At 41.4% G+C, this 25900-nt stretch overlaps 1 protein-coding gene across 4 annotated transcripts in view; it reads left to right on the forward strand.

Moving 5' to 3' along the window:
* atrx (ATRX chromatin remodeler) overlaps window positions 1-25900 on the forward strand; it is a 69779-nt gene that overhangs the window by 29889 nt on the left and 13990 nt on the right. For all 4 annotated transcript variants that reach the window (XM_036569375.1, XM_036569376.1, XM_036569377.1 and 1 more), the window contains exons 18-30: window positions 2219-2365; window positions 2722-2899; window positions 3099-3236; window positions 5122-5297; window positions 6833-6950; window positions 9892-10022; window positions 13313-13407; window positions 13498-13637; window positions 15424-15574; window positions 15702-15802; window positions 17907-18015; window positions 20110-20287; window positions 20900-21091. In XM_036569375.1, the coding sequence (XP_036425268.1) occupies window positions 2219-2365; window positions 2722-2899; window positions 3099-3236; window positions 5122-5297; window positions 6833-6950; window positions 9892-10022; window positions 13313-13407; window positions 13498-13637; window positions 15424-15574; window positions 15702-15802; window positions 17907-18015; window positions 20110-20287; window positions 20900-21091 (1854 nt within the window). The remainder of the gene's footprint in view (window positions 1-2218; window positions 2366-2721; window positions 2900-3098; window positions 3237-5121; window positions 5298-6832; window positions 6951-9891; window positions 10023-13312; window positions 13408-13497; window positions 13638-15423; window positions 15575-15701; window positions 15803-17906; window positions 18016-20109; window positions 20288-20899; window positions 21092-25900) is intronic.

The raw sequence follows: 25900 nt of genomic DNA on the forward strand, positions 1-25900 counted from the left end.
ATATTCGAGTAGCCATAAAGGGTAATGAACAGGTATTTTGTTAGCTGCAGGAGAAAGGAGACAAAAAAGCAGCAAAAAAAGTGGCATGAAGGGAAATTTGCGGCAAACAAGACTCGGTCACTACATTAGACGGATTTTGAATTCAGCTTAAGTAACGGAGGTGCCTCTCAGATTAGCTGATTAGTTTTCATTAGAGCTAAGTGGTTTAGTAGTGGAGGGTGTGATGAAGTTTTTTCTCCTCAGTGAATGATGTGCCAGCTAGGGGTTGGAATCTGTAGGCGCTTCACAGGTCCATTAGACTTTGTTTAAGTGTGCCAAGATGTCATTTTAAAGCAATTCTTCATGCATCTTGATGCGTCTCTCTGTAGCCTATTTTTTTCCTCTGTTTATCCATCTTCTTAACAAGCATTAGCTTAGTTGAATTCGAATGTAAATCACACACAGCATGATTATGCCTTTGTTTCACTATTTAACAGGTTTAAACTAGTAACTCAAAACAGGTTACATTATTTCAGAGTTGTTTGAAAAACTATCTCCATTTTTGTTGTTTTTTCAGTTTTTGACATAATTTGATGCCTGTTGGCCTTTACATTGTGTGTAAATTTCATCAAGAATGGACCAAAAGAAACGGCCCGAAATGACTTAGAAGATATTCGAATCTCATTGACATACAATAAAAGTAAAGATTTTACCATTTTGGAGATATGAGGTTTTTCTTCTGACAACAGCGATATGCAGGAACACTTGCATATATGTCAGTGTTTAATGTTGAAACCTTTACTTTTTATAAGTTGCCTTTTTATACTTTTGTAAGTTGCATTTTTAAGTAGCACTGCTATACTTTTGCTATTTCCTGCCTCTGCCCTGCGGTATGTCAGTGACAGGCTAACAGTAGTGTATGTTCACTTACATGCTGCACTGGTGTTAATTCTACTTATGTCAGCTCTAGCCAAATAAGAACATTTGAAGATTGTAACAGACATTCAGACGTCATTCTTTACTCTGTAGATTGTTTTATAGTGAATACTTTAAGTATTTAACTTGAAGTCTGTTGGGTATCTAGACCTAGAACCATTGTATTAATCAGATTAGGGCCTTTGACTTCCTACACATTAAATTTGATTTTAAACGTAGGTGCATTATGAGATTCTGCATTTGTTTTCCTCTTGCCAGCTGGTTTGCGGGTGACTTTATTTAGTGATAGCTGTGAAAATAGTAACACTGAGCCTGTGTAAAGTCTGTTTGATATGCTGTGTATAGATATACAGTCTTTCATAGGGAAGAATAATTGATCATTTTTCCCCACCCCTAGTCCCAGCATTTTATTTTGTCTTTTCATTGTTTCTGGTTTACTAATAGCATATAATGTAGTTAGTCTAGCGCAGGGGTCGTCAACGCAAATGTTAAGAAGAGCCATTTTGTCAAGTTTCAGCAGAAATCTAACCACCTTGGGAGCCACGACATTTCATGTCCATTTTATTGAAGTAACGTTTCACCATCTTGGCTGTAAATCTGTCCCAGTATGTGTTAATGTACTAGTGTAGGCTAAAAAATATAATACAAGCAAAAACACAGACTGGCTTTGCTTTAAGCTTTAGCTCAGCTATAGCTGCTTTTCTCGCATCTCCAGCAGGAAACCACAAAAGTAGAACAGTTTCTTGTAAAATGTCTCTTAAGGTTTGACTTTTTACAAGGCTGAAGTCGCTTCTCATTCACCAGCTTCTTGTTTGATTTTTCCAGTTCCACCTTAAATGGGGGAACGTGGAAATTCGAACAAGAAGCTGGTGAATGAGAAGCTGATGTTAGCTTCATGACTTTTTAGTGTTTGTCAGTTTCTCATTGCAGATTAAACGTATCAGAAAACCAGCTGGAGTGGCTATAAATGCAAATAAGTCCATTCGTCTCCAAGTTAAATCTCTCTCTTTGCCGTTTCGTTAGCTACTAGCTAGGCTGCGCTGATCTTCAGGGTTAAAGGGTGAATTAGCAGTTCTACATTAACTCCAGAGTTTAAGACCATTTATTGTTAAACTGTGTTGAACGATCAGCAGAGCTTTATTTTACTGTAAAGGTGGATTATTTTCGTTTTAGCTGTAAATGATGGCTGAGCTCTGCCTCGGTTGTCAGCTCATTAAACAGTGGTGCTGATGGGCTGTTCTGATGTGGACCAGTGGGCCAGCCCTTTTGACCACCATGCTGCTGTTCTTCTCTTGTCCTGCAGGTGGTGACATTCCTCCACACCATGCTTCTCTGTGAGAGACTCAACTTCTGCACAGCTCTGGTGGTGTGCCCCCTCAACACGGTCCTCAACTGGCTCAATGAGTTTGAGAAGTGGCAGGAGGGCTTGAAGGACGAAGAGAGATTAGAGGTAGAGATTTGGTATTGTATCATGCATAGACCTTCTCTTTATTTCTCATTACCTGCACAGTGGGTTCCCTCTGTATCTCAAGATGAAGTGTGTATACATGAGGTGCTTAATATGGGAAACCCTTCCCCTCCAAGACCTTTTTATTAAGCGCTTCACTGTTCAATTAAGTGTGTCTGTCTTCCATTTTAACTGATCTCTGCATTTGTCAATGTCGTAGCATTGTGGACAGCCAAATTGGGCTTTTCCTCAGAAAATAGGATTTGCTAAAGTAACAACCGTGGCATTCCTTCATTATGTTAGCAGACTCAGGATGAGGACGCTGTTGCTTTGTGCTCACAGTGCGTTTTGCATGTCAGGTGACCGAATTAGCCACAGTGAAGAGGCCTCAGGAACGAGCCTACGCGCTGCAGCGATGGCAGGAGGACGGCGGCGTCATGATCATCGGCTACGAAATGTACCGTAATCTCACGCAGGGCCGCAACATCAAGAGCAAAAAGCTGAAAGAAGCATTCCAGAAAACGCTCGTTGATCCAGGTAAAGTATGATCTCTGAGGAAAAGTGCTGGAAGCAGCCATGTTTCCTGGAGACAAACCAGACTGTAGTTTTTTATGGTTGCTAATTCTGTGCAGGAACACCACTGCAAAGATTGTGTTGATGTTCCAAAATGAGTTTCATGGGTTTTTGTAACATGATCCAGACTTTCCCCCTGTTTTTTTGCAACGCATCATTGCAGGTCCAGACTTTGTTATTTGTGACGAGGGTCACGTATTGAAGAACGAAGCCTCGGCCGTGTCTAAAGCCATGAACTCCATTAAGACTCGACGAAGAGTGGTGCTGACGGGGACGCCGCTTCAGAACAACCTGATCGAGTGTGAGTGGCGGCCTTTTCTCACGGCTGTTGTGCTCGTTAGAAACATCGTTCTGTCCTGAATGTCTGTAAATATTTGCTTTGGTTGAAATGAACAACTGATGTCTTGTAGAATAGTAGCCTTAATGTGTCTTCAAGGTCCTGATAACAGTTTGTTTGTTACAGTGCCTCAGGATGTCAAATTTTACCATGATTTGAATATTTGGCCTTGATTTAAAAACATACAAACAAAACAACAAAAACCGTAAAATCATTGAATACATAAATGTGATTAGAGGGACTGTTTACACAGTGGATGTATACAAACAAAAACAATACACAAAACAGTTTTTTGCTTGCGTAATGAATGTTATCATAATTTATGATTATTTGGCATCATCGAAAGCAATGCATTTGAACCATTATCTATATTTATTTAAAAAAAAAAACAAAAAAAACTCTTTTGTAGTTTGGCCCGATGACCCACCCACAGCATTATTGGATTGCTTGAAATGTGAATAATGCACTGAGTTCAACCAACCAGCACTTCTGTCTCTATGGCTACGTTCACATTACAAGCCTCATTGCTCAAATCCGATTTTTTGCTCAGATCCGATCTCTCTGGCATGATGGTTCACACTCGTTTGGGTAAGTGACTCAAGTCTGTCATTAATGTGACCAACTGGTGTCCTGAAATGACCCTCATGAGCTCATCCTACTCAGTAACGTCACGTGAATGAATCACGTTCATCATCAGCACAAACTAACGAGCAGAACGAGCTTCGCTGAGAAGATAATTAACTCTGATCAGCTCTCAGCTTCATTATTAGAGCGAGACGAAGGAGAAAAAGGTGAGATGAGCTGCTTTTCCACCGTTTACAGGCTTTAACTTCTGTTCGGCGCTGCTGCCATGGTAACGCTGAATGATGGCGCAGTGGAGAAAAATTCAGATCTGAGCATCGCATTAAGGTCGCACGGCCACGAATCGGATACGTATCCGATCTAGGACCACATATGAAAGTGGCTCAGGCCTGATTTGAAAAGATCAGATTTGTGTCCACACAGCCCTGAAAACGTCAGATCTGAGTCACATTAGGGCAAAAAATCGGATTTGTGCCACTTCAGCCTGGTAATGTGAACGTAGCCTATGTCCCGCCCCTGTCAAGTAAATCCAATCAGACATGCTTTTCGTTTATGTGAGAGATACGGGTGGGAATGAAGCAGTGCATGCAGCTTTTGGTTGAACAACAAAGTGAAATAAACATTATCATTCATATACCCTCAGTGTTGGTTAGTTACAGTTTTTAGGCTGTATCTAGACTTTGTCGCTTGAGCCCATACACTGAAAAAGCAAACTCCGCCCCTTTCAACACTGTCAGTGACTCATACTTCGTATTTTTTTTATGTGAAAAAGATAAGTAAAGTAAATATAATGTATTTGTAATGTTTTGAATTGAAAGTTTTTGAGCTTCATGTTTCTTACAAAAGTCACTAACATACATCGTTGAAGGCTGTGCATTTATTTTTATCTATTTAAAGATAAATTAAAAATGTTTTAAGTTAGATTTTTTGCAGCTTGTACTGTCTAAAGCTCAAAGCACTTTATTTGGCATAATATTCTGAATTTTGTTTCATGCAAGTTGTGAGTAAGAGTTGCATTCTTGTAAATTTTCACACTACAATCATCAAATTTATGGTAAATGAATATTGGCCCCAGATATCGGTTATCACTATCCCTAATTGCTAATAATCGGTATTGGTATTGGCTCTGAAAGCATATTTGGTCAACCCCTATATAGAGGTGTAACAGAAGTATTAAAAGCACTAGACCATCTGGTATTTTGGACCTTTTGGGCTGGAGTTCAACTGATGTTGCTCAAATCTCTTCTGACCTTGTTTCCTTAATCAGACCACTGCATGGTAAACTTCATCAAGGAGAACTTGCTGGGCTCAGTGAAGGAGTTCAGGAATCGCTTCATCAACCCCATCCAGAACGGCCAGTGCGCGGACTCCACGCTGGTCGACGTGCGCATCATGAAGAAACGTGCCCACATCCTTTATGAGATGTTAGCTGGATGCGTCCAAGTAAGTCTGCGTCTCTTCTTGTGATTGCAGTAGTAATGAAGCAACCTAACCATTATTTTGAAGATTTAATTAAGTAATCAGAGTTGTGTGGGTCTAGACTTAACAAGCCACGTGTAGTCTTTAAACATTTTAATTCAATTTACTTAGTTAATAGGCCTGTTTCAAATTTCGCATTTTTTCTGCTGGAAGTTCTCGTTGCAGGTGACGCCGCTTCCGCTAAAGCAATTACAATAGCAACAATCATGAGTTGAGTGTGTACAGCTCAGAGCTTGAAGCGAAAACAGCCTCATCTCAGTTTCAGTGGTCAGTCAGCTGACGATGAGCAGAGGAAAACGAGTTTGTGCAGTTAATAAAGGAATAAACTGTCATTCGGAGTAAAAGAACCCCTGTGTCTTTATTTCAGCGCTGCTGACTAACAAGTTAACGTTACACTGAGTGCAGTTTGTGCTTTAAAGTTGCTGCTGCAGCCGCTTTCAGAGGAACAGTTTTCATTTTCTCCCTCAAAAATAACCAGTATCTGAGAGAGCGAGTGCTCAGCGGAGAGTAGATGTTCGTTTACTGGTGCCGGAGGTTCCACCTTAAATGGTGCCTGAGCTGCCAGAATGTAACAGCTGCACCATTTAAGGTGGAACGGGAAAATTCGAATAAGAAGCTACTACAGCCTCGCGACTTTTTAGTGTTTGTCAGTTTCTCGTTTCAGATTAAACGTATCTGGAAACCAGCTGAGTGATCATAAATGCAAACAAGGAACCGTCTACAGTGGCGTTACGGACCCTGATGACCCCGTGCTCCCCCTGCTGGAATGTGCGCGTGTTTAGCTTTTTGCCACTTTAACTAGCTTATCATTAATGAGCTGTTTCCCCAGCTAACATGGCTAATCTGCCGTTTTAGTTATAGTTATTTGTAACTATAGTTTATAGTTTTTCCACGAATCATTTATATCCTTTATTTAGTTTGGACTCCCGCATTGTTGCGTGTTTGGTTCTCCAACAGTTCTGGACTCATCCTCTAATTTCAATCTTGGCAGCTATGACAAAGACAAAGTGACACACCTTTCTGTGGTGGCTGAAGTGATACGAGCGCCTGTATGTCTGAGGTTGATAAATGTCTGTAAGGCAATAGCAGAACTTGTTTTACCAGCATTTACACACTTCCGTTTCTTGTGAAAAGGGTCTGTTACTGCTGTGTATTAAAGGTTCGCTTTAATGATAATAGTAACAACAACAACATTAATTTATTCATGCATACTCTTTTCAGTAATTGAGTGTGAGTAATGGTGTCGGACCCAACAGCTGGTTGTTTGTGTCTCTGATTTGTTGACCCTGCTAAATGTGCATCTGTGCCTTTCCCTGTTGTTTATTCCAAATAATGTAAGTTTGTCTTGCGATTGCATGATTGCAGCCAAATTCCACATTTGCTTCAGATTGAATACTGTTACTCTCTTCTGCACTGAGGCCTTGTGTGCACCCCCCCACCTACACCCACCCCCCATCTCCTTATTTTCGATGCTTACTTATTTTTGTGTTCCCTTACAGAGGAGAGACTACACTGCCTTGACCAAATTCCTGCCCCCTAAACACGAGTACGTCTTAGCGGTACGGATGACTCCTGTGCAGTGCAAACTCTACAGATACTATCTGGAGCACTTTACAGGTGAAGGTCTTTTTCATACTGGATTACAGTGGGATGTGTTTCCGTTGTCATTCCCCAAACATTACCTCACGTTTTACGTTGTCAAGCAAACCTCAGCAGCTTATAAGGTTGTATAGTAGCTTTGCCCAAGGGCTTTTTTTAAGAGACACTGATACCCAAAGCTTAAAGCCCAAATTAGGATTTTGGAGATGACAGGCTGAAGTTTTCAGCCACTAAAGAGAAGCACCCCCCCCCCTTTCACCCTGGCATACTGTTGAAATAAGTGGTTTAGTCATGTTATGGCTTAGATGGCGCTTGTTCTAAAGCGGATCTGCAGCTGGGAGATTGAGTGGCAGCTGGCGTAGAGCCGCAGGCCTATCTGAGCAAATTCCCACGTCCTTTTTCTAATGAAGAGCTTTGGGAGATTTTTCCAGTCGGAGGCTCATTAGGCCAGCTTTCCACTGAGCCTGCTATGCTACTGAGGCTGGGTGCCGGCCCACAGGTTGCTGTCCACACTCAGGAAAAGACCACTGGTCAGGCTCTGCCTCCCCACCCCCAGCTCTTTGTCCCCAGTGCTTAGCCGACTCCCAGAAAGTTTGACCTGGAGTTTTATGGAAAAGCTTGCTTTGACTGGAGATCCATGCTTTGACTAGATTTCCTTTTTCAGTAGAGAGAAAAACTTGAAATATCTTCATGTCAGTATGGATTAGCCGAGTGTCATTTTGAGTCTTTTATGGCTCCGTAACTTTGGCCAAGACCATCTCTCTTCAGGGTATTATCTCGGTATTTGTATAAATATTCCGAAAATGTTCAGTTTGAGGGAGGTAGACGCTTGTACACAAACAAATTATTACTTGCTCAGTTAAAGGTAGGTATGCAAGGTAGGCACGCAACCCGTGGGGGAGGATTTGTGTGCGTAGTCAAGGAACGGTGGTAGAACAGGCAGAAACCTTAGTCAAAACATTTTTTTATGATGAGGTGAGGCCCAAAACCACAGAAAAGTCACATTTCCGTAAAAGCCTTGACTCTTAACCTGACCTGTGTACTCATAAGGGTCGTAAACCATTTCTGAGGTGAACCTGCGACTCATGAGGGCTGTTATTTAACAGAAGTGGTTTACCGTGTATGGAAGATGGCCTGGAGATGTTAGCTTTGTGGAGATGTAAAATTTGTGCATTCAGACCTTTAGCAGTCGTTTAGGAAGCTAGTTCCATGGAATTTATTAGCTGGTGTGGCTGGGTGAATGCAGGTCTGCGAGAAGGAACAAAGGAACTGGGAATAATGTTAACTACTGTTTTTATTAAATTCCTTTGGTCTTTTTGTTCAGCAGTAGTTGCGTTTGTCTAGTTTGAGTAATAAAACTTGGAATTTCTGTTCTGTGGTACTATAAACAAAAAATCTGCTGGCTAATTTTTGGTGCTCTGTGGATTTGTAATCATAAGTATGAGAGCTTTCTAAAATGCAGCAGACATGTTGGTAAAATTGTGGTTAAATAAGATCCAGAATAGAAGCCAAATCTAGCTTGTATAACCTTTGAATTATTAAGGAGCTTTTTATGTTAAACTAATCCACTGCTATCGAATTGTTAGAACTAAGTCAAGTCTGCTGTCTTTGCTTTAGCTCAGGTTGTTGTGTTGTAAATTTCTGTAATGTTTGTTGTGATTTGATTAAAGAAAATTGTTCTCTGTCACTAAAGTACAGATATGTATGTAATTTTATTTTAAGCAATAGAACACAGAGGCAGTGTGTTATCTTGAAATAACATCACGGCTGTGATGATCTATTGGTGATAACACGCTCCTCGAGTGTTCTATTGCTTTTATACAACAGTTTAATAAATAAAGTAATAAATTAATAAACTGGGCCGTGAACGTGGCGTTTAATATTTTTAAGCTCCGCCCACTCAATGCACAGCCGGCAGTTCGTTCTCCAGCTCCCTACACTAAATTCCCAAACTGTCATCACCACTGGGCAGCTTTTCAGTCGGCAGCTGTGACAGAAGAACAGCTAAACAACCTGGAATCAGCCAGAAATGAACCCAACACCATTCGCCAAACGTGTAGTCTGATCTTCAGAGTCTGACCAAATCAGACTGAGCCATAAAACTGCCGCAATATCAAGTTCAGCTCAGTTTTGTCAGTTTCTGCCAGATCAGTATTAATGTTGTTTTGTTCCAGCCAGTCTGTAAAGCATCTTACAGCCCATTTAGTTTGGCGAATGGTGTTGGGTTCATTTCTGGCTGATTCCAGGTTGTTTAGCTGTTCTTCTGTCACAGCTGCCGACTGAAAAGCTGCTCAGTGGTGATGACAGTTTGGGAATTTAGTGTCATCTCATCTTCAGAGTCTGACCAAATCGGCTGTCGGTCAGATATGATCTTAAGTGTCCAACGTTCAAACGGCTTGAGCGTCTCCTACAGCTGAATCAAATAAAGATGTTTTAGCTCAGTAGCCCAGTTTCTCCTAAATGTTCTGCCCATTTAGAAAACACTAAACACTTCAAATATTGGTCAAATCAAAACAATCTTGGATTTCTTTGACGAGAAGGTATTTGTTATCTAGCAAAATGTTACTTGGATGAAAGGCTTGTTTTTCTGTTGCTGTGCTGGGAAGAAACCAGAGCTAATTTCAAGCTTGCTTTGTAATTGTCTGTATGATAATTAAAACCCAAGTTCTAGTAAAATGTGTAATGACGGGTGTCCGTGGGGTCTCTACCGTACATAATTTACACTGAGACATAATTTAGTGAATGGCCTCCCAACCCTAATACAGGTTGACAGCCTCACAGCCCATAATCATTCGGTCGTCTTTAGAAGTCGGCCTTGCGTTTGATTAAAATTGCTCCATTCGCAGTTAAGTTGCTCTCGAGGCTCTTGTTAGTTTGTTCAGGCCTGTGGTGTGCGGTCATAACTGTGGCATGGTGTGGGAGAGGCTTCGCAGGCACTAAACCGGTTCTTTCCGAGCAGGTGTCGGTTCTGCCTTGGAGGGGGGAAGAAGCCGCGCAGGGACGAAACTCTTCCAGGATTTCCAGATGCTCAGCAGAATCTGGACCCATCCTTGGTGTCTCCAGCTGGACTATATCAGTAAGGAAAACAAGGTAAAGGCATAAAGACATGCAACTGGTGAGCTACAGACCTCTTTCCGTTCAACCACACTTAAAACAAACGCCGGAGTTTCTCCCGCAGTCATCACTTTCTGCGCATATCCAGTCATTCTGCACACAGACTGGTAACGGGAAAGTACAGACGAATGATGTAACTACAGGGCAAGTTTGATTCAGAGCTACCTTGTATTTTCGGCTGCTGCTGCATGATCATGACTCATGATCATTTTGCTCAATAATGAAATCACAAATGTTCATTCAATTCAGGAAAAAATAGTTTAGTTGCATTTTTTTATTAAAAATCAATAGAAACAGCCTTTTATCTCTTGTTGTATGTTATAAGCATGTCGCTGTTGTCAGAAGAAAACCTCATATCTCCAAAAGGGTAACGTTACAGGGGAAAGAGAAAACCTACTTTACTTTTAATGTAAGTCAATGGAGCCAGACCTTTTTCCAAGTCATTTTGGGTCATTCATTCTGGTCCATTCATCATAAAATTTACACACAAAGTAAATGGCAACAGGCATTTTCAAATTGTCAAAAACTGAAAAACGACAAAAATGGAGATACGAGGTTTTCTTCCGACAGCAACCTTATATTCCTTCAGTTGGGTCGTTCACAATTTAGAGTGGAAAACGATGCCACAAAGGTTGCAGGGGTTAAAAAAGATGCATAAAATATTAGGCACAGCTCCAAAAGTCAGTATATACATTTACACAGTTAATGTAAGAATAAATACAATAATGAATACTTTTCCTTTAGGATTTCTCTTATTTTTCTGTTTTATCCTGTTTTGTAGTCGCTCTGCATCTGTAAAACAGCTCATCACAAAACCAATTTTCAACTTTTGAGAAACAGTTTTTTATATAAAACAATATTTTTAACTTAGGAATTTGAATAAAACAGATTCATGTTTACTGTTTATATCATTAGTGTTATACCACATTAAGAAATATGCATTTTATTAAAAAAAAATTCATTTGTCACAGAGATTTTGGTCACTGCTGTTATCAGGACTCTTATTTTACATTTTAATACCGTATTTTCAGCTCTATTAAACTGCTTCTTTGGGTCGAGGCTCATCAGAGAGGAAGCATCTCAAGACGCAAGATGGGTCCACACTCTTTCACTGTATTCCTTTAGTTAATAATAATTTTGTTTATCAGGCAGCACAAAACACCAGTGATACGAAGTTATGTGCTTTAATGCCTGCGTAATTAAAATTTTACTGATTTACTGATTTTAAATAGTTGCACAAGCTCACCTGACCACCAGTGAGTCAGCCAATTTACAGAATCCTAAGTTTTAACCAGAATGTCACTGGAGTAACAGTCACTGGTGTTACACCATATTCATACAACACCAGTGTTTGGAATGAAGCTCCGCTTTTTCCATATATGATTTTTAGTTTTGGGATGAAATCAAAAATATGTCCACCTGAATTCTCACTCCAAACGGAGAACGACCCAATTTTGAAGTGGTACAGTGTGTTTTTTGTTTTTTTTTCTTCAGTACTGATGAGTTTTGAGTTTTGGCCGTAACATATCCAGTATTTTTCCTGCTCAAGCTACACAACATTTTACCACCCCACACCAAAAAATAACCACTAACAACAGCCAACATGACTAAATGTGTGCTATTTCATGCTAGACTGGTTACAGGATTGGATCAGATTAATTCTTTGTTTCACTCAGATGTCCAGTCCAGCATTTTCTAATGATAGCCTGATAACGGGACCCATTGACATGCCATTTCTACTTCACATTCGTGAATCTTTGATTTAAAGGCACAACTGTTTCATTAAAAAAGAAAAAACATTTGAAATAGTGTATTGAAGTTTAAAGACTGTCTTCAGTATGCTCCTTGATCTCTGCTGAGGGTCTCATTTGGTTTCTTTCATGGAAAGATCACGGTCAGTGATCAAACCTAGGCATCTGTGTGCGTCCCGTCAAACTAAAGCTGGCAAGATGGCACGCACCCCGTCTCGAATGACTGGACTTTTGTTCCTGAACACCCTTAAGTTTTAGGGGCTGCGGTTGGCGCAGCAGGCATTGAGAATGTTCTGTCCGAGCCGCACCAGTCTGTGTAGTACAGGGGTGTCCAGTCTTATCCGACAGGGCTGTGGGTTTTGATTCCATTAAAGCAGAAGCTCACATGATCAGTTGCTGAAGACTGAGACAAAGCAATTAAACACACCAGCCCTTTGGATTAATATTAGACATAATAATATTAGAAAGAGACCCTGTGAGTCTAACTTTACATTATTTCCTCCTGGATTAATCAGCATATTTCTGAAAGATGTTCAAGCTCTAAGCTTCTTTGTTGTATCTTGTCATAAAATCATAAAATCTTGTTAGCTCTGTCATTCTCTCTTCATCCGGGGTCGACCAGAGGAGGATGGGTTCCTCCCTCGAGCCTGGGTTCCTCTCGAGGGTTCTTCCTCTTACTCCTAGGGAGTTTCTCCTCACCACTGTCGCCTCTGGCTCGCTCATGGGGGGCTTGGACCTGGATTTAGTTCCTTACATCTGTACATGGACTCCTTTTTATTTTTCTTTTATTTTCTTTTTATTCTTTTGATAACACTTCCTGCTATAAACTGCTTTCCTTCCATAAACTGCTTTTCTGTAAAGCTGCTTTGAGACAACACTAATTGTAAAAAGCGCTATAGAAATAAGTGTTGTTGTTGTTGTTGTTGTTGTTGTTGTTGTTGTTGTTTGGTAGATAATTAGAGCTCTGCAGAATCAGGACGTTTTAGTACCCAAAATATCCAAAATTGACTTCAATCTATTAAAATCAAAAATTATATTGTGCCTGAAAATGTGTTTTGATGATTCCTTTAAAGGCTATTGGACACTATTAAGTAAACATACTACCACAGTATTCAACCAAATAAAACATAAAAATAAAATAAAAGTCCTTTACATTGTACACTGTTATCCCCCTTGCTAGCTGTTGGAAATGTAGAGGTGTGTGTGTGTGTGTTGTTTTATTTATTGTTGATCATGTGTTTTGTTATTTTCTGATCTTTTATAAAGCGTTCTTGGGTTTGAGAAAGGCGCTATTTAAATTGAACTTATTACGTTATTATTACATTATGTTCACCTTTTCTCAAGAACTGCAAGTCTGTCATCATATGATTAAATGCACTAGTCATAAAACAGTGTTTTCTAAGTAAATAACTTTCAGTAACATCACAGTTGTGTTTTTTTGTTACTGTAATGTGATTTTTCTGGTGAATTAATTTAATATTTCTAATACTCTGAAGTATTGTTTGTTGCCAACAGGGTTACTTTGATGAAGACAGTATGGAGGAATTCATTGCATCCGAAACGGAGGAGTCGTCTATGAGCCTGACTTCCGAGGATGAGAAGCCCAAAAAGTCAGCAAGTCTCATATTTTCACCTCTCTTTGCGTGAACACTTTGTCCACTGCATTCTGACCATTGTGATGTTCCTCAAATCCCTTGCAGGAAGAAGAAAAGGGGACGAGGCAAAAGTCAGAGTTCGGACAAGTCTGACAGTGACGACGTGGAGGTGATTAAGGAGTGGAACACCAGCTCCCGGGGAGGAAACCCAGAAGGACGGAATAGGGCTGAGCCCGTGGAAGAGGGTGGGTTTGATTTTACCTGCAGCGTCTGGGGGTCTTACAGTGGGTTTATTTTTTTTGCTTTAAACCTTTATTAATTGGAGCCAGAGCATGCGAGCGGTGCGGAATGAGAGCAGAGTGACGAAGTCAGAGCATCAATGTTTTCGCTCGCTCCAAAGTCAGTCCAGTATCGCTCCATCGTGTAAGCCAGATAGTCCTCTGTGCCTCTCTCTGAGTGCTGGTGGCAGTGACTGCTACAGCCCCCACACCACAGCCATTCATACAGCGTTTGTGTTGTGGAGCTGTTCATCAGACCTACATACTGGGAATTCTCTCCGGTCACAACAAAGATCTACAGACGCTACTGAGTTCGTCTCTCTAGGTTTGCTGCGCGAATGATAAAGATGGTGTTATAAGCTCATACATTTGTTCACCCTTTGCAGTTTTCTAGCTTGTAGTTGGGCTATCACTTCAAGCCTATTCCTACCGTCGTTAAAAGGCCGTATTACCGTTACCTTTGTTCAGTGTTATGGCTTTAATTTAGCTGAAAACTGCATATTGACTTGTTTAGGACTCGAAGATTAGGACTATTGACTTGGGACTTGGCTTAAGACTCGCCTGTACTGACTCGACTCTCTTGACTTGGGACTTGAGTGTCTAGACTTGAGACTTACTTGCAACGTAGTGACTTGTTCCCACCTCTGGGTTTTAGTGTTTAAGTTTTTGTTTTAGAGCATTTTCATACTTAATAAATATAAAAAATGCTTCATAAATTTTTGTACATTTGGTCAAAAATAAAGGCCGTTTTCAGCTTTAGTGATTTTGGGTGGCTGGAGGAGAGGAGGGCTTTATGGCACACATACACCCATGCTCATATTGCAGGGCTTTTTTCGGATGTTGCTTGTAAATTGTAAGACATTAACGTAAAATAGTCAGAACTCAAATCTTGACCTCCAAATCAAAATCATATTGAACCTGAAAATGTGTGTCGTTACATCCCTAGTTCTCCTGCAAGAGGGCCTTTCACACACTCAGCAGTAACCAATCCTTTGTACCAAAGGAACATTTACAAGAAAAAATAGGTAAATGTGAAAACAAGTCTGCTGAAATGAGCTCCTTCCTCAAACGAGCCCAAAATCAATCCTGTTCAAGCTCAAGCGTTCAGGCAAAGTGGGAAAATGTGGTGACACTTTACTTTGCGTGGTCCTTTTACATGAAACACTCTGGACTCTCAGTAACATGTCAAAAACATACAGTCTCTGTCCAAAGAAAAACAAGTATCTCCAAAATAATAACTTTACAGGAGAAGGCAAAAACACTCTTACCTTTTAATGGAAGTTAATGTAAAGAGATTTTATTCCAAGTGGTTTTAGAGCATTTCTATTGGTCCATTCATCATGAATTTTTCACACAATGTAAAGGACGGCTGGTGTGTTGAAATGATGTAGAAAAAAATCGACAAAAATGAAGATACATGGATTTCTTAGGACAGCGAAGATATTAGGATTAGGTTTTGGGTTAGGATGAAGGCCAGGGTTAGGTAGGTTTTGTGTAATGGAAGTACCGTATTTACAATACATCTAATAAATGTAAGTAATGTATGAACAGAACATCTACAAGATATTTACTTCAGTGTATTCAGATGCTTCACTACTGTTACTTCACTGATGATGTTGATGTTACTGATAATCTGTCAAGACTTTATTTAGAGTGGTCCTTTCTAGATGATTAATAAAGTGTTATTGTAAATGTTCCCTTTTATCCAGTCACACTTTACCTCACACTCTGTGTTCTTGTATCTTTCCGGTAGTTCGTCCCAGCAACTCAGGCCCTGGCAGCCCATCTCCTGACTGGTACAAGGAGTTTGTGAGCGAAGCGGACTCTGAGGTCCTGGAACACTCTGGAAAGATGGTTCTCCTGTTTGAAATCTTGCGCATGGCTGAAGAAGTGGAAGATAAAGTGTAAGTTCACCTTAGTTTAAGGACTTTAAGCCAACTAGTCCAAGAAAAGTAATTATCCTCTTCAACTTGACTTCAATGTAGTCATGATCGTTATATGAAACTTCACTGTTGGGCGTTGTATTTTCAGTTTGGTGTTCAGTCAGTCGCTGATTTCGCTGGACCTCATCGAGGATTTCCTAGAGTTAGCAGGCAGAGCCAAAGAAGAGGGGAAAACATCTCCATACAAAGGTAGGCCATTGGTTCTGCTCAGGTAGGGTCCATAGCTTCCCCTTTGTTTTGTCGAAGTTTACACCCATCAGGCATAACATCATGACCACTTCCTTGTTTCTACGCTCATTGTCCATTTTATCAGCTCCACTTACTATATAGGTGCACTTTGTAGTTCTACAGTTACAGACTGTAGTCCATCTGTTTCTCTGATACTTTGTTAGCCCCCTTTTACCCTGTTCTTCAGTGGTCAGGACCCCCATGGACCCTCACAGAGCAGGTACTATTTGGGTGGTGGATCATTCTCAGCACTGAGCTAACACTGACATGGTGGTGGTGTGTTAGTGTGTGTTGCGCTGGTCTGAGTGGATCAGACACAGCAGTGCTGCTGGAGTTTTTAAACACTGTGTCCACTCACTGTCCACTCTATTAGACACTCCTACCTTGTCAGTCCGCCTTGTAGATGTAAAGTCAGAGACGATAGCTCATCTGCTGCTGCACAGTTTGTGTTGGTCATCCTCTAGCCCTTCATCAGTGGTCACAGGACGCTGCCCACAGGACGCTGTTGGCTGGATATTTTTGGTTGGTGGACTATTCTCAGTCCAGCAGTGACACTGAGGTGTTTTAAAAACTCCAGCAGCACTGCTGTGTCTGATCCACTCAGACCAGCGCAACACACACTAACACACCACCACCATGTCAGTGTTAGCTCAGTGCTGAGAATGATCCACCACCCAAACAGTACCTGCTCTGTGAGGGTCCATGGGGGTCCTGACCACTGAAGAACAGGGTAAAAGGGGGCTAACAAAGTGTCAGAGAAACAGATGGACTACAGTCTGTAACTGTAGAACTACAAAGTGCACCTATATAGTAAGTGGAGCTGATAAAATGGACGATGAGCAAAGAAACAAGGAGGTGGTCATAATGTTATGCCTGATCAGTGTATATAATGACTTCTCCTTTATCTCAGATAACTATAAATTTCATGCTGAAGTCATGCTGCATATTTATGACTTGGCTGGTTTCTCCGCCACAGAAACATAGCAGAGCTGCTGGGTGTCTATGATTTCATTTTTATGTGAAGTGGGATATACTGAAGAATCATTGCGCAGCATGTATTTTTATGCTCCGTAAACCTCTCTGTGGGTCTTTCAGTAGCAAGAACCATGAACTCCTCGTACAAATTACTGTTTATGCAGTCGTCACTGTGCTAGAACTGCTGCTTATGCAGTTTCCTAGCCTTACGTCGCACAAAAGGTGTCCGGTTAAACCTGCCGTGTCTTTAATGGGACATATTCTCATTGGCACGCTGCTCCCTTGCCAAGCTGCTTGGCAGTGAGCTGTGTGCTATGTGTATCCCATTGTGTGTTTATGGGAAATATCTGGTTAGATTAGTACTTAAATGTGCCCTGAATGAAACATTCACAGTAGAAAAACATCCTGGGTTTTTTCCCCAGACCCTGTTTGGTCATGTCCCGGAACGCTGGTCAAATGAACATTATCTCTCGTACCTCATAGCCTCTTACGTTTGATGGCCATGAGTTAAAAGGAGCCTGGTGAAATTTAGAAGCACATCTTATACTTACATGCACATCTGACACAGATCTAAGTTAAAAGCTCTCTCACACACACCCCTACACACATAGACACAGAGCCTCTGGCATAAGGTCATGTTCCTAATTAAACTTCAGCAGCTGTTTTTGCTTTCATTTTGAAAATGATTAGACCTTGACTTGCTTTTTTTATTCCATGAAAAATGTTTGCTTAAGGCTTTGCAATTTGTAATGAAAAGATCACAGAGGAGTAATTGGAAACATACTGAAATGTTAGTTATGAACACACACACACACACAGGGGTGGAAGGAGGCAACAATATTAAGCTGAACACAAGTACCCTCCACTCAGCCACCTATCTATGTGCATACTTTCCCTAAGCACATGAACACAGCTGGCCCAACTGGGATTATCACGCTCCTCCCAACACAACTGGTCGTGTTATGACTGGAGCGTGTTTTCTGTGAGAAACTCTACGAAATAAACAGCCCGAGTGGCTGCGTTGTTGTTTTATGTGATGCTTATATAAAGCAGTGATTCTGACCGGCAGTAATATTCTTCTTTCTTGAAGGCGAAGGCAAGTGGTTCAGAAACATCGACTACTACCGCCTGGATGGCTCCACTAATGCCATGACCAGGAAGAAGTGGGCTGAAGAGTTCAATGACACCAGCAACGTTCGGTAAACAGTGTTTCATCTACACGTCTCATTTGCTCTTTAGCTAAAAAATCAGTCGTCTTATTGCCAGTGCATCATAGGAATGCCAATCAGTGTGATCGTCCCAAGCCGTGAGAGCAATGATTTATGTCAGGATCAATGTATTTAGTCACTGCGTTAGCCATTTAGATGATGCAGTTGCCAAAGAAACATGTTAGCCATGTTTACATGCAGCCTAATAATCCGTTAATAACAGCTCAATCGGAATAGAATACGTCCATGTATACAACTCAGTCAGAACAGACTAGTCAGATTGACGCCATTCAGAATACAGTTTCTATCCAATTAAACGAGGTGGGTAATCCTGTAAATAACCGTTAAATAGAAGAATAATATCCGTGTAAACGCCTGTATCTGATTACATTCCCTATCGGAAAGTTTAAGTCCGTTCTGATCATGTTCGTCGCGTCATAGTGAAAGTTTATACCGTTCAACATGGCGGAGCAGAAACTGGTCTGCAGAGGAGACGAAGTTTCTGCTCTGATCTTTAAAAGACGGCGGTGGGACGGACGTCCAGCTTATGTGTCTCAGAACACGACGTCTTCCTCTCGGCCTCCTTTAATAAGGACATGTGAAGGACGTTTTCCTGAGTCTGACATCATTTTAAAGTAATTACAAACACAAGCGCTGCTCACTGCTGCTCATCTCACTCTGACTGGACTCACGTGATGCACACGAGCGTAATTTGGATTGGATTACTTGAGGTGTTCATGTAAACAGCAATTTTCCAGATTGTTGAGTAGTGTGAGAATAAACACCTCAGTCTTAATCTGTAATCAGAATGTATTCAGTCAGATTGGCAAAAATCTTTGCCTGTAAACACAGACAATGTCACTGTTGGAACAAAACCTTGTATCTCCACAATCTTAACTTTCAAAGGAGAGGAGAAAAAAAACATTCTTAACTTTCCATGTAAGTTAACGTGAGGAGATTTTATCTGAAGGTTTTATTCTTACAGCAAAAACATTTTCCAGGAACAGTCCTACTACGTGAGCTTAGGGCTCATTTACTGCCCTGTTGTGGCTCTATGGCAGAATTAGCTTTGTAGGTAAAAAAAAAATAAAATCCTCCATTACACTAAAATAAAGCTCTGCTGATCGTTCAACACAGTTAAATGGTCTTAAACGCTGGAGTTAATGTAGAACTGCTAAATCACCCTTTGACCGTGAGGATTGACGCTTAGTCTGCCTGGCACAGAGCAACATAGAAAACAGTCTCACCTAGCTAGTAGCTAACGAAACAGCAAAAAGAGTGATTTAAAATGAACATTGATAATTTGGAGATGAATGAACTTATTTGCGTTTATAATCACTCCAGCTGGTTTCCTGATACGTTTAATCTGCAGCGAGAAGCTGACAAACACTAAAACGTCACGAGGCTGAAGTCAGTTTTTCATTCGCCAGCTTCTTGTTCGAATTGTCCCGTTCCACCTTAAATGGTGCAGCAGTTACATTCTGGCGCCTTAATCACCGTTTAAGGAGGAACGTGAAAAGTTGAATGAGAAGCTGACTTCATCCTCATAAAAAGTCTAACGTTGAGAGACATTTTACAAGAAACTGTTACTTTTGCGGAAAGGTTTCCTGCTGGAGATGCGAGAAAAGTGAAGCAGGGCAACGTTTTTGTTTATATTTTTTAGTCTACACTGGCACATCAGCACATACTAAGACATATTTACAGCCAAGATGGTAAAGTAGATGTAAAATGTTGTGGCTCCCAAGGTGGTTTGACATTTGTTGAAAGGACAAAATGGCTGTTCTTTACATTTGGGATGCGACCCCTGACCTAACCCATGAATCTTTTGAATGATGATCAACTCATTTTTATCCAAATGAGCTACGAGTTTGTTATAGTGGTATATCAGTTCCTATAGCCAACTGAAATCATGAAGGACTTCATCAACTAAAGTCTTTGATCAGTTGTTTAAAAATGTGGGGTTGGGTGCGGTGCGGTTACTGATAACCAGTGCGATAGATCTTTGAGAGAGGAGCCATACTGACACAGTGAAAGTCATTTCCTTGCCCCGTGCGCCATAATCACAACCCTTCCTGTTCCCTGCAGGGGTCGTCTGTTCCTCATCTCCACAAGAGCTGGATCTCTGGGGATCAACCTGGTGGCAGCAAACAGGGTCATTATCTTCGATGCCTCGTGGAACCCATCCTATGACATTCAGAGCATTTTCAGGGTGTACCGCTTTGGCCAGGTGAAGACGGTGTTTGTCTACAGGTTTTTGGCTCAGGTGAGGAATGCGGCACTACAGTTTCCTTGTTGTTCTTCAGTTGTAAATGATCTATGGACACATTTTTGGATGCCTTGTCCTTAATCTCTTCAAAGTGACATGCTTGAAAAGATCGCAGCAAGATATCAGCAAGGCATTACTGCCCTGTTGCGGCTCCACGGCAGAATTAGATTTGTAGGTATGAATAAAATCCTCCTCTGCAGTAAAGTAAAGCTCTGCTGATCGTTCTAACACCGAATAAATGGTCTTAAACACTGGAGTTAATGTAGAACTGCTAATTCACCCGTTGACCCTGAGGATTGGCGCTTAGACTGCTGGGCACAGAGCAACATTCAGAGCGTTTTCAGGGTGTACCGCTTTGGCCAGGTGAAGACTGTGTTTGTCTACTGGGTTTTGGCTCAGGTGAGGAATGCCAAACTACTGTAGTATGCTTTAGAACATAGCAGCAAGATATCAGCAAGGCATTCTCTCTGCATTAACTGTGCTGGTTTTTCGTAATTAGTCAGTGAAGTTGATTTACAGATGCTTTCTCTGAGGTGCAGCACTGTTTGAGAACCCTTGCTGCATTTTTCTGGATCTTCATGCCTTAACGGTGTCTGTTTTTTTCCGTAGGGAACCATGGAGGAGAAGATTTACGACCGGCAGGTGACCAAACAGTCCTTGTCTTTCCGAGTAGTGGACCAACAGCAGATCGAGCGCCACTTCACCATGAATGAACTGACTGAACTCTACACCTTTGAGCCAGACCAGCTGGATGACCCCTCGGAGAAGAAAAGCAAGAGGGCCACACCCATGTTGCCCAAGGTAAGTCGCAAGATTTAGGAATTTCCTATGCGCACTGCCAACAACATTGTGTGCTCAGGATGCTGGAGAACTAGCACCTGCAATCATTTGAACATGTATCTTTTTCTTATTATCAAGTCACATAAGTTGAATGCTCCATAACCCGTGTTGTGGGTACATGCTTCCTTTGAACTTTACAGGGGCTGATAAACTCTGTTTACTCATGTGGCTTGGTTCCAGAGCATTTATTGTGCTTTGAGGGGTGGGGGTAACGGGGAGGGGCGACACGAAGCAGCTCCATCTTTTATTTTTTTCCCTGCTAGTGCTTGGCACAGGTGCGCTGTCACAGGAGAGAGCCCCTGGAGTTTTTACTGGCCTTAGATGGGGTGTCCAGCCGCACACAACAGCAAGCAGCTGCACAGAGATGCCTCTGTTTACTCTTATTTACCCAAAAGCGTTTATATTGCAGAACTGACTGTGGTGGAGACTCTAATTGGAGGCAAAGGAATCCAGTGCAGATCCACCAAAATGTGTCCAAAATGCACACAGCTTTACAGAAATCTGTTTACTTTTTAGTTCAGAGGGTTTATATTCAATCTTATGCTCCTAGGTGTATTTCAGTTTTTCCATCTGAATTTACATGCCCAAATTATTCAATAACTGCATGAAATAAATGTAAATGCTCCCCTCAATTTAACAGAAAATGTGTTTTATGATCATAAACATACCATATGCTTACAAGTTACTGCTGAAAGACATATCACTGAAGACACAGTTTATAGCTCAGATTTGTGGAAAACTTGGTCAACTTTCAGTCGAAAAAAAATAGTTCAGCTTCTTTTGCTATAAAGTTTTAAAATTACATTACCCATCTATTTGACTGAAAAGAAGACAGTTACAGCTTTCATATGACACCCACCTTTTGAATGAAGCTTATGAAATATGAAAGTTACGAGGTAAACAATATGATGAAGTGCGTTTTGGAACAACTGGTGGTTCCACAGAGTTAATGCAGCCGCCCACTGAAACCACTGCCCAGTTGTTGCAGTTATGAAAAAGTTTCTAGAGCTCTCAGTTGCTGTTACCTTTGATGTCTCAGTTCTGCGACTGGTGATTTTGAACAACCATTTTATTAAATAAATAAAATAAACTGGAACCCAGCCTCTCCAGAGATTACCACATTTGGCCATATGTGTGCCAGAATGCACCAAGTCAGCTGTTATGGATGGAATCTGCCGTCTGCAATAGTATGAAGATGAGTCAGTCATCCCTCAAAGCCTTTAGTCATATCTCTATTTCTCACTGTGCCCCAGCCAAGTTTATGGAACAGAGGAAATATTTTTAAACTTGGCAGACTCGTCTTTCTTCTCCTTACCCTGGGTAATATGGGCTTGTGGGTGTCTGCATTCTACAACTTCATGAGCTAAAGAAAGAGCCTCTTTAACTGGTTAAATTTTGTGGAGGTGGACGCTCATATTGGGCATTGATTTGAGTAGATTGTGGGGTACAGGTTGATACCTTTACTCCCCCCCCCTTCACTGCCCTTGGTATTTCTGGGAAGTCTTGTCACCCCCTCCTTCTAGTACACACATCCTCCCCAGCCAGCCCTCTACCTCTGAATTTGTGGCCTGAAGCAGCTCTGGCCTCCCTTCCCCTCACCCAAACAAGCCTACCATCATGAAGGCCATCTGTTAAAGCTGATTCACCGCTTTGTCTCTGAAGTTTTCAAAGGAGCGCTGTAAAACTTCTCTTCCCCTCTTCTCTTTTTTCAACCTGATGAATGGTCATTATTCAGAACCCCTTTAGGATGTCCTTGCACTCTTCAGAGAAACTAATTGGAGACAAAGGAAGCTAGCGAACTTCCACCTTAATGACAAAGAAGAGCGCCGAGGCCCAGACGAGAGCCACCCAGCTTGGGGTCCAGACCAGCCTCAGGCCGTGCGGAGGCCCTATATGGACAAGGGCTCCAGGGCTGAGCTGAGTGACAGGGTAGGGTGGGGCTTTGCCCGTCCTCCCGGTGCTTCATTGGTGGGAAAGTAGTAATTTGCTACTGTTCTAAATTCCCGGGCGACTAGGGCCTCATTGAGCAAAGGAACAGGTTTCGCTGAAGATAATTAGGTGCAGGAACCCACCTTAATAAGCCTCCCCAGATGTGTCTTAACTAAGGTCCACCCCCTACCCCCTATTTTTATTTTCAATTTTAGTTCCAGCCTGGATGAAAGGCAAATAGTGTGTGACCCACAGTGCTTGTTAGAGCTTCTCACCTCAAAGGTTTGCCAGATGATGCCATAGAGGACCAGGGGCCGGATTCACGAAAGTGTCTTAAGAAGGAAAATCTTCTTACATGTTTTTTTAACATCATTCTTAAGAAAAAAAACTTTGACCGATTCACACTCGTCTTGACAAGTTGACAAGGTCAACGTCTGAAATTATCACGGAGATCCGTTCTCCCACAGTTAGCATATTTTCCAATGATTTTTTTTTTCTGGTGGCTGTTTCTTCCTCCATCACCTCCAGTTTTTATTTGCTTTTTTTTTTTTGAATGCTTGGTTTGATGTTTTTCTTTTAAGCTACGCTCAAAACCGATGTTTTGCTCAAATCTGATCTCTCTGACATGATGGTTCACACTCGTTTGGGTAAGCGATTAAAATCTGTCATCAATGTGAACGAACCGGCGTCCTGAAATGACCCTCATGAGTAACTCAGTAACGTCACATGAATGAATCACGTTCATCAAACTAACGAGCAGAACGAGCTTCGCTGAGAAGATAATTAACTCTGATCAGCTCTCAGCTTCATTATTAGAGCGAGACGAAGGAGAAAAAGGTGAGATGAGCTGCTTTTCCATCAGTTACAGGCTTTAACTTCTGTTCGGCGCTGCTGCCATGGTAACGCTGAATGATGGCGCAGTGGAAGAAAAACACATGAATTCCGGAGCACATATGAAAGTGGCTCAGGTCGGATTTGAAAAGATCAGATTTGTGTCTACACAGCCTTAAAAACATCAGATCTGAGTCACATTAGGGCAAAAAATCAGATTTGTGTTACTTCAGCCTGGTAATGTGAACATTAAATAAAGGACAAAACAGTTAATGCACTTTCTGATGTATCTCCCACTGTATATCTGGTACATGGTAAAATGCAATTTTATGATTAAATGCTTATTAAATCTTAATTAAATCTTAAAAGAATATTTGAGATCTTCTTAATTTTTTTTTCAAGAATTGAACTTGAGAAAATTCTTATGAAGTTCTTAGTGTTTGTCTTGAGAACCCTCGCAGGTTTTTCTTAAGACGGCCCCTGGTCCTTCCCTGGGCAAGAGCAGTTTCATGGGCTTGATGATGGTGAAGGTTGCTCTGATGGCAGGCTGACATCCGGCGCTGTGCCGGCTGTGAAGTGCTCTGTTTGAAGGAGACTGTTTATAATAGGGCAGTAAGGTCATGTGTATAATTTGCATGCAGCTGTAGAGTCAGTTTTGACTGGCTAAGGTTAGGTATTACAAATATCTCAAGCCCTCGCATTCCACCACCGGTGCTCCTGCCCTGGACCCCTTGGTTGCTATGGTTTGTGCACCTGCATGTCAAAAGCAGACCTGGTGAAATCTGCCTCTTTAGGGGCGGGCTCACATATCAATGTAGACTTGCACATCGTTTCAAGTTCTCATGTTGAGTAGTTTTTCTTGAAACTCTTCAGTGTCGTCTTTTAAATCTTTCAGCTGAGAATTTTTGGTTTTTTGCTTATATAATTATCTCTCTATTAGGATTGATGTTCATATAAGCCACCAAAAAGATTGTGGGCTTTTTCATGTGTGTGTGTTTTATTTATTAATGGAACTCGGACTCCCTGATGTTTCATATGCAAAGGCAAACCTGCCTTTGCCGTAATCACCTCAGTCCTACTGTTTCACTGCCTCTCTTGCTCCTTCATGCTTCCACTTTATTTCATTACTCCATCCTGCTAAAGAGCAAACTACAGAAGTTTATAGTGCCTGTAATGAAAGAAATGAAACCGAGTGAGTGAACATGGCTGTGCTTTTTGATGCAGAGTGGTGTGATCAGAAACCTCAGGAGGCAGGAAATGGGCTGAAATACCTGTAAATGTACTTATTTGAAGTAAATATTAAGCAATATGCTTGAGAGCCAAGTGTTGCTACAGTGCTGGTACTTTGAAGTTTTGCTGAGTTCGCATTTTAAGCACCGTCAGAGTTCATTTGTGATCTCATCTTAAGTGTGATTGCTTTGCTTGCCAAGTCATAAATATATGCAGCCTGAACAAGTCTTTCTGGCTGATTTATTCCAGTTCTTCTTGTTTCAGCAATGATGAGGGGCCACATCATTCTGTTTAATTTAAGAGCCCTGGCTCTGCTGTCTGTTCAATGCTGTCTATTATACAACAATTAGTTCCAGCCACGCAAGCTGATTGGTTGAGAAGCCTTCTAACCGTCTAACCGTATCACTCCGCTGAGCTAAGCAACGACTGTGACAGCTGTAGGAGACGCTCAAGCCATTTGAACGTTTTTACTTCTTACTTTGCAGAAAATGGACACTTTTAAGATCACATTTGACCGACAGCCGATTTGGTCAGACTCTGAAGATGAGACGACACTAAATTTCCAAACCACTGTCATCACCACTGAGCAGCTTTTCAGTCGGCAGCTGTGACAGAAGAACAGCTGAACAACCTGGAATCAGTCAGAAATGAACCCAATACCATTCGCCAAACTAAATGGGCTGTAAGATGCTTTACAGACTGGCTGGAACAAAACAACATTAATACTGATCTGGCAAAAACTGACAAAACTGAGCTAAACTTGATATTGCGGCAGTTTTA

This window comes from Colossoma macropomum, unplaced genomic scaffold (assembly GCF_904425465.1).
Source record: "Colossoma macropomum unplaced genomic scaffold, Colossoma_macropomum, whole genome shotgun sequence".
Lineage (NCBI taxonomy): Eukaryota > Metazoa > Chordata > Actinopteri > Characiformes > Serrasalmidae > Colossoma > Colossoma macropomum.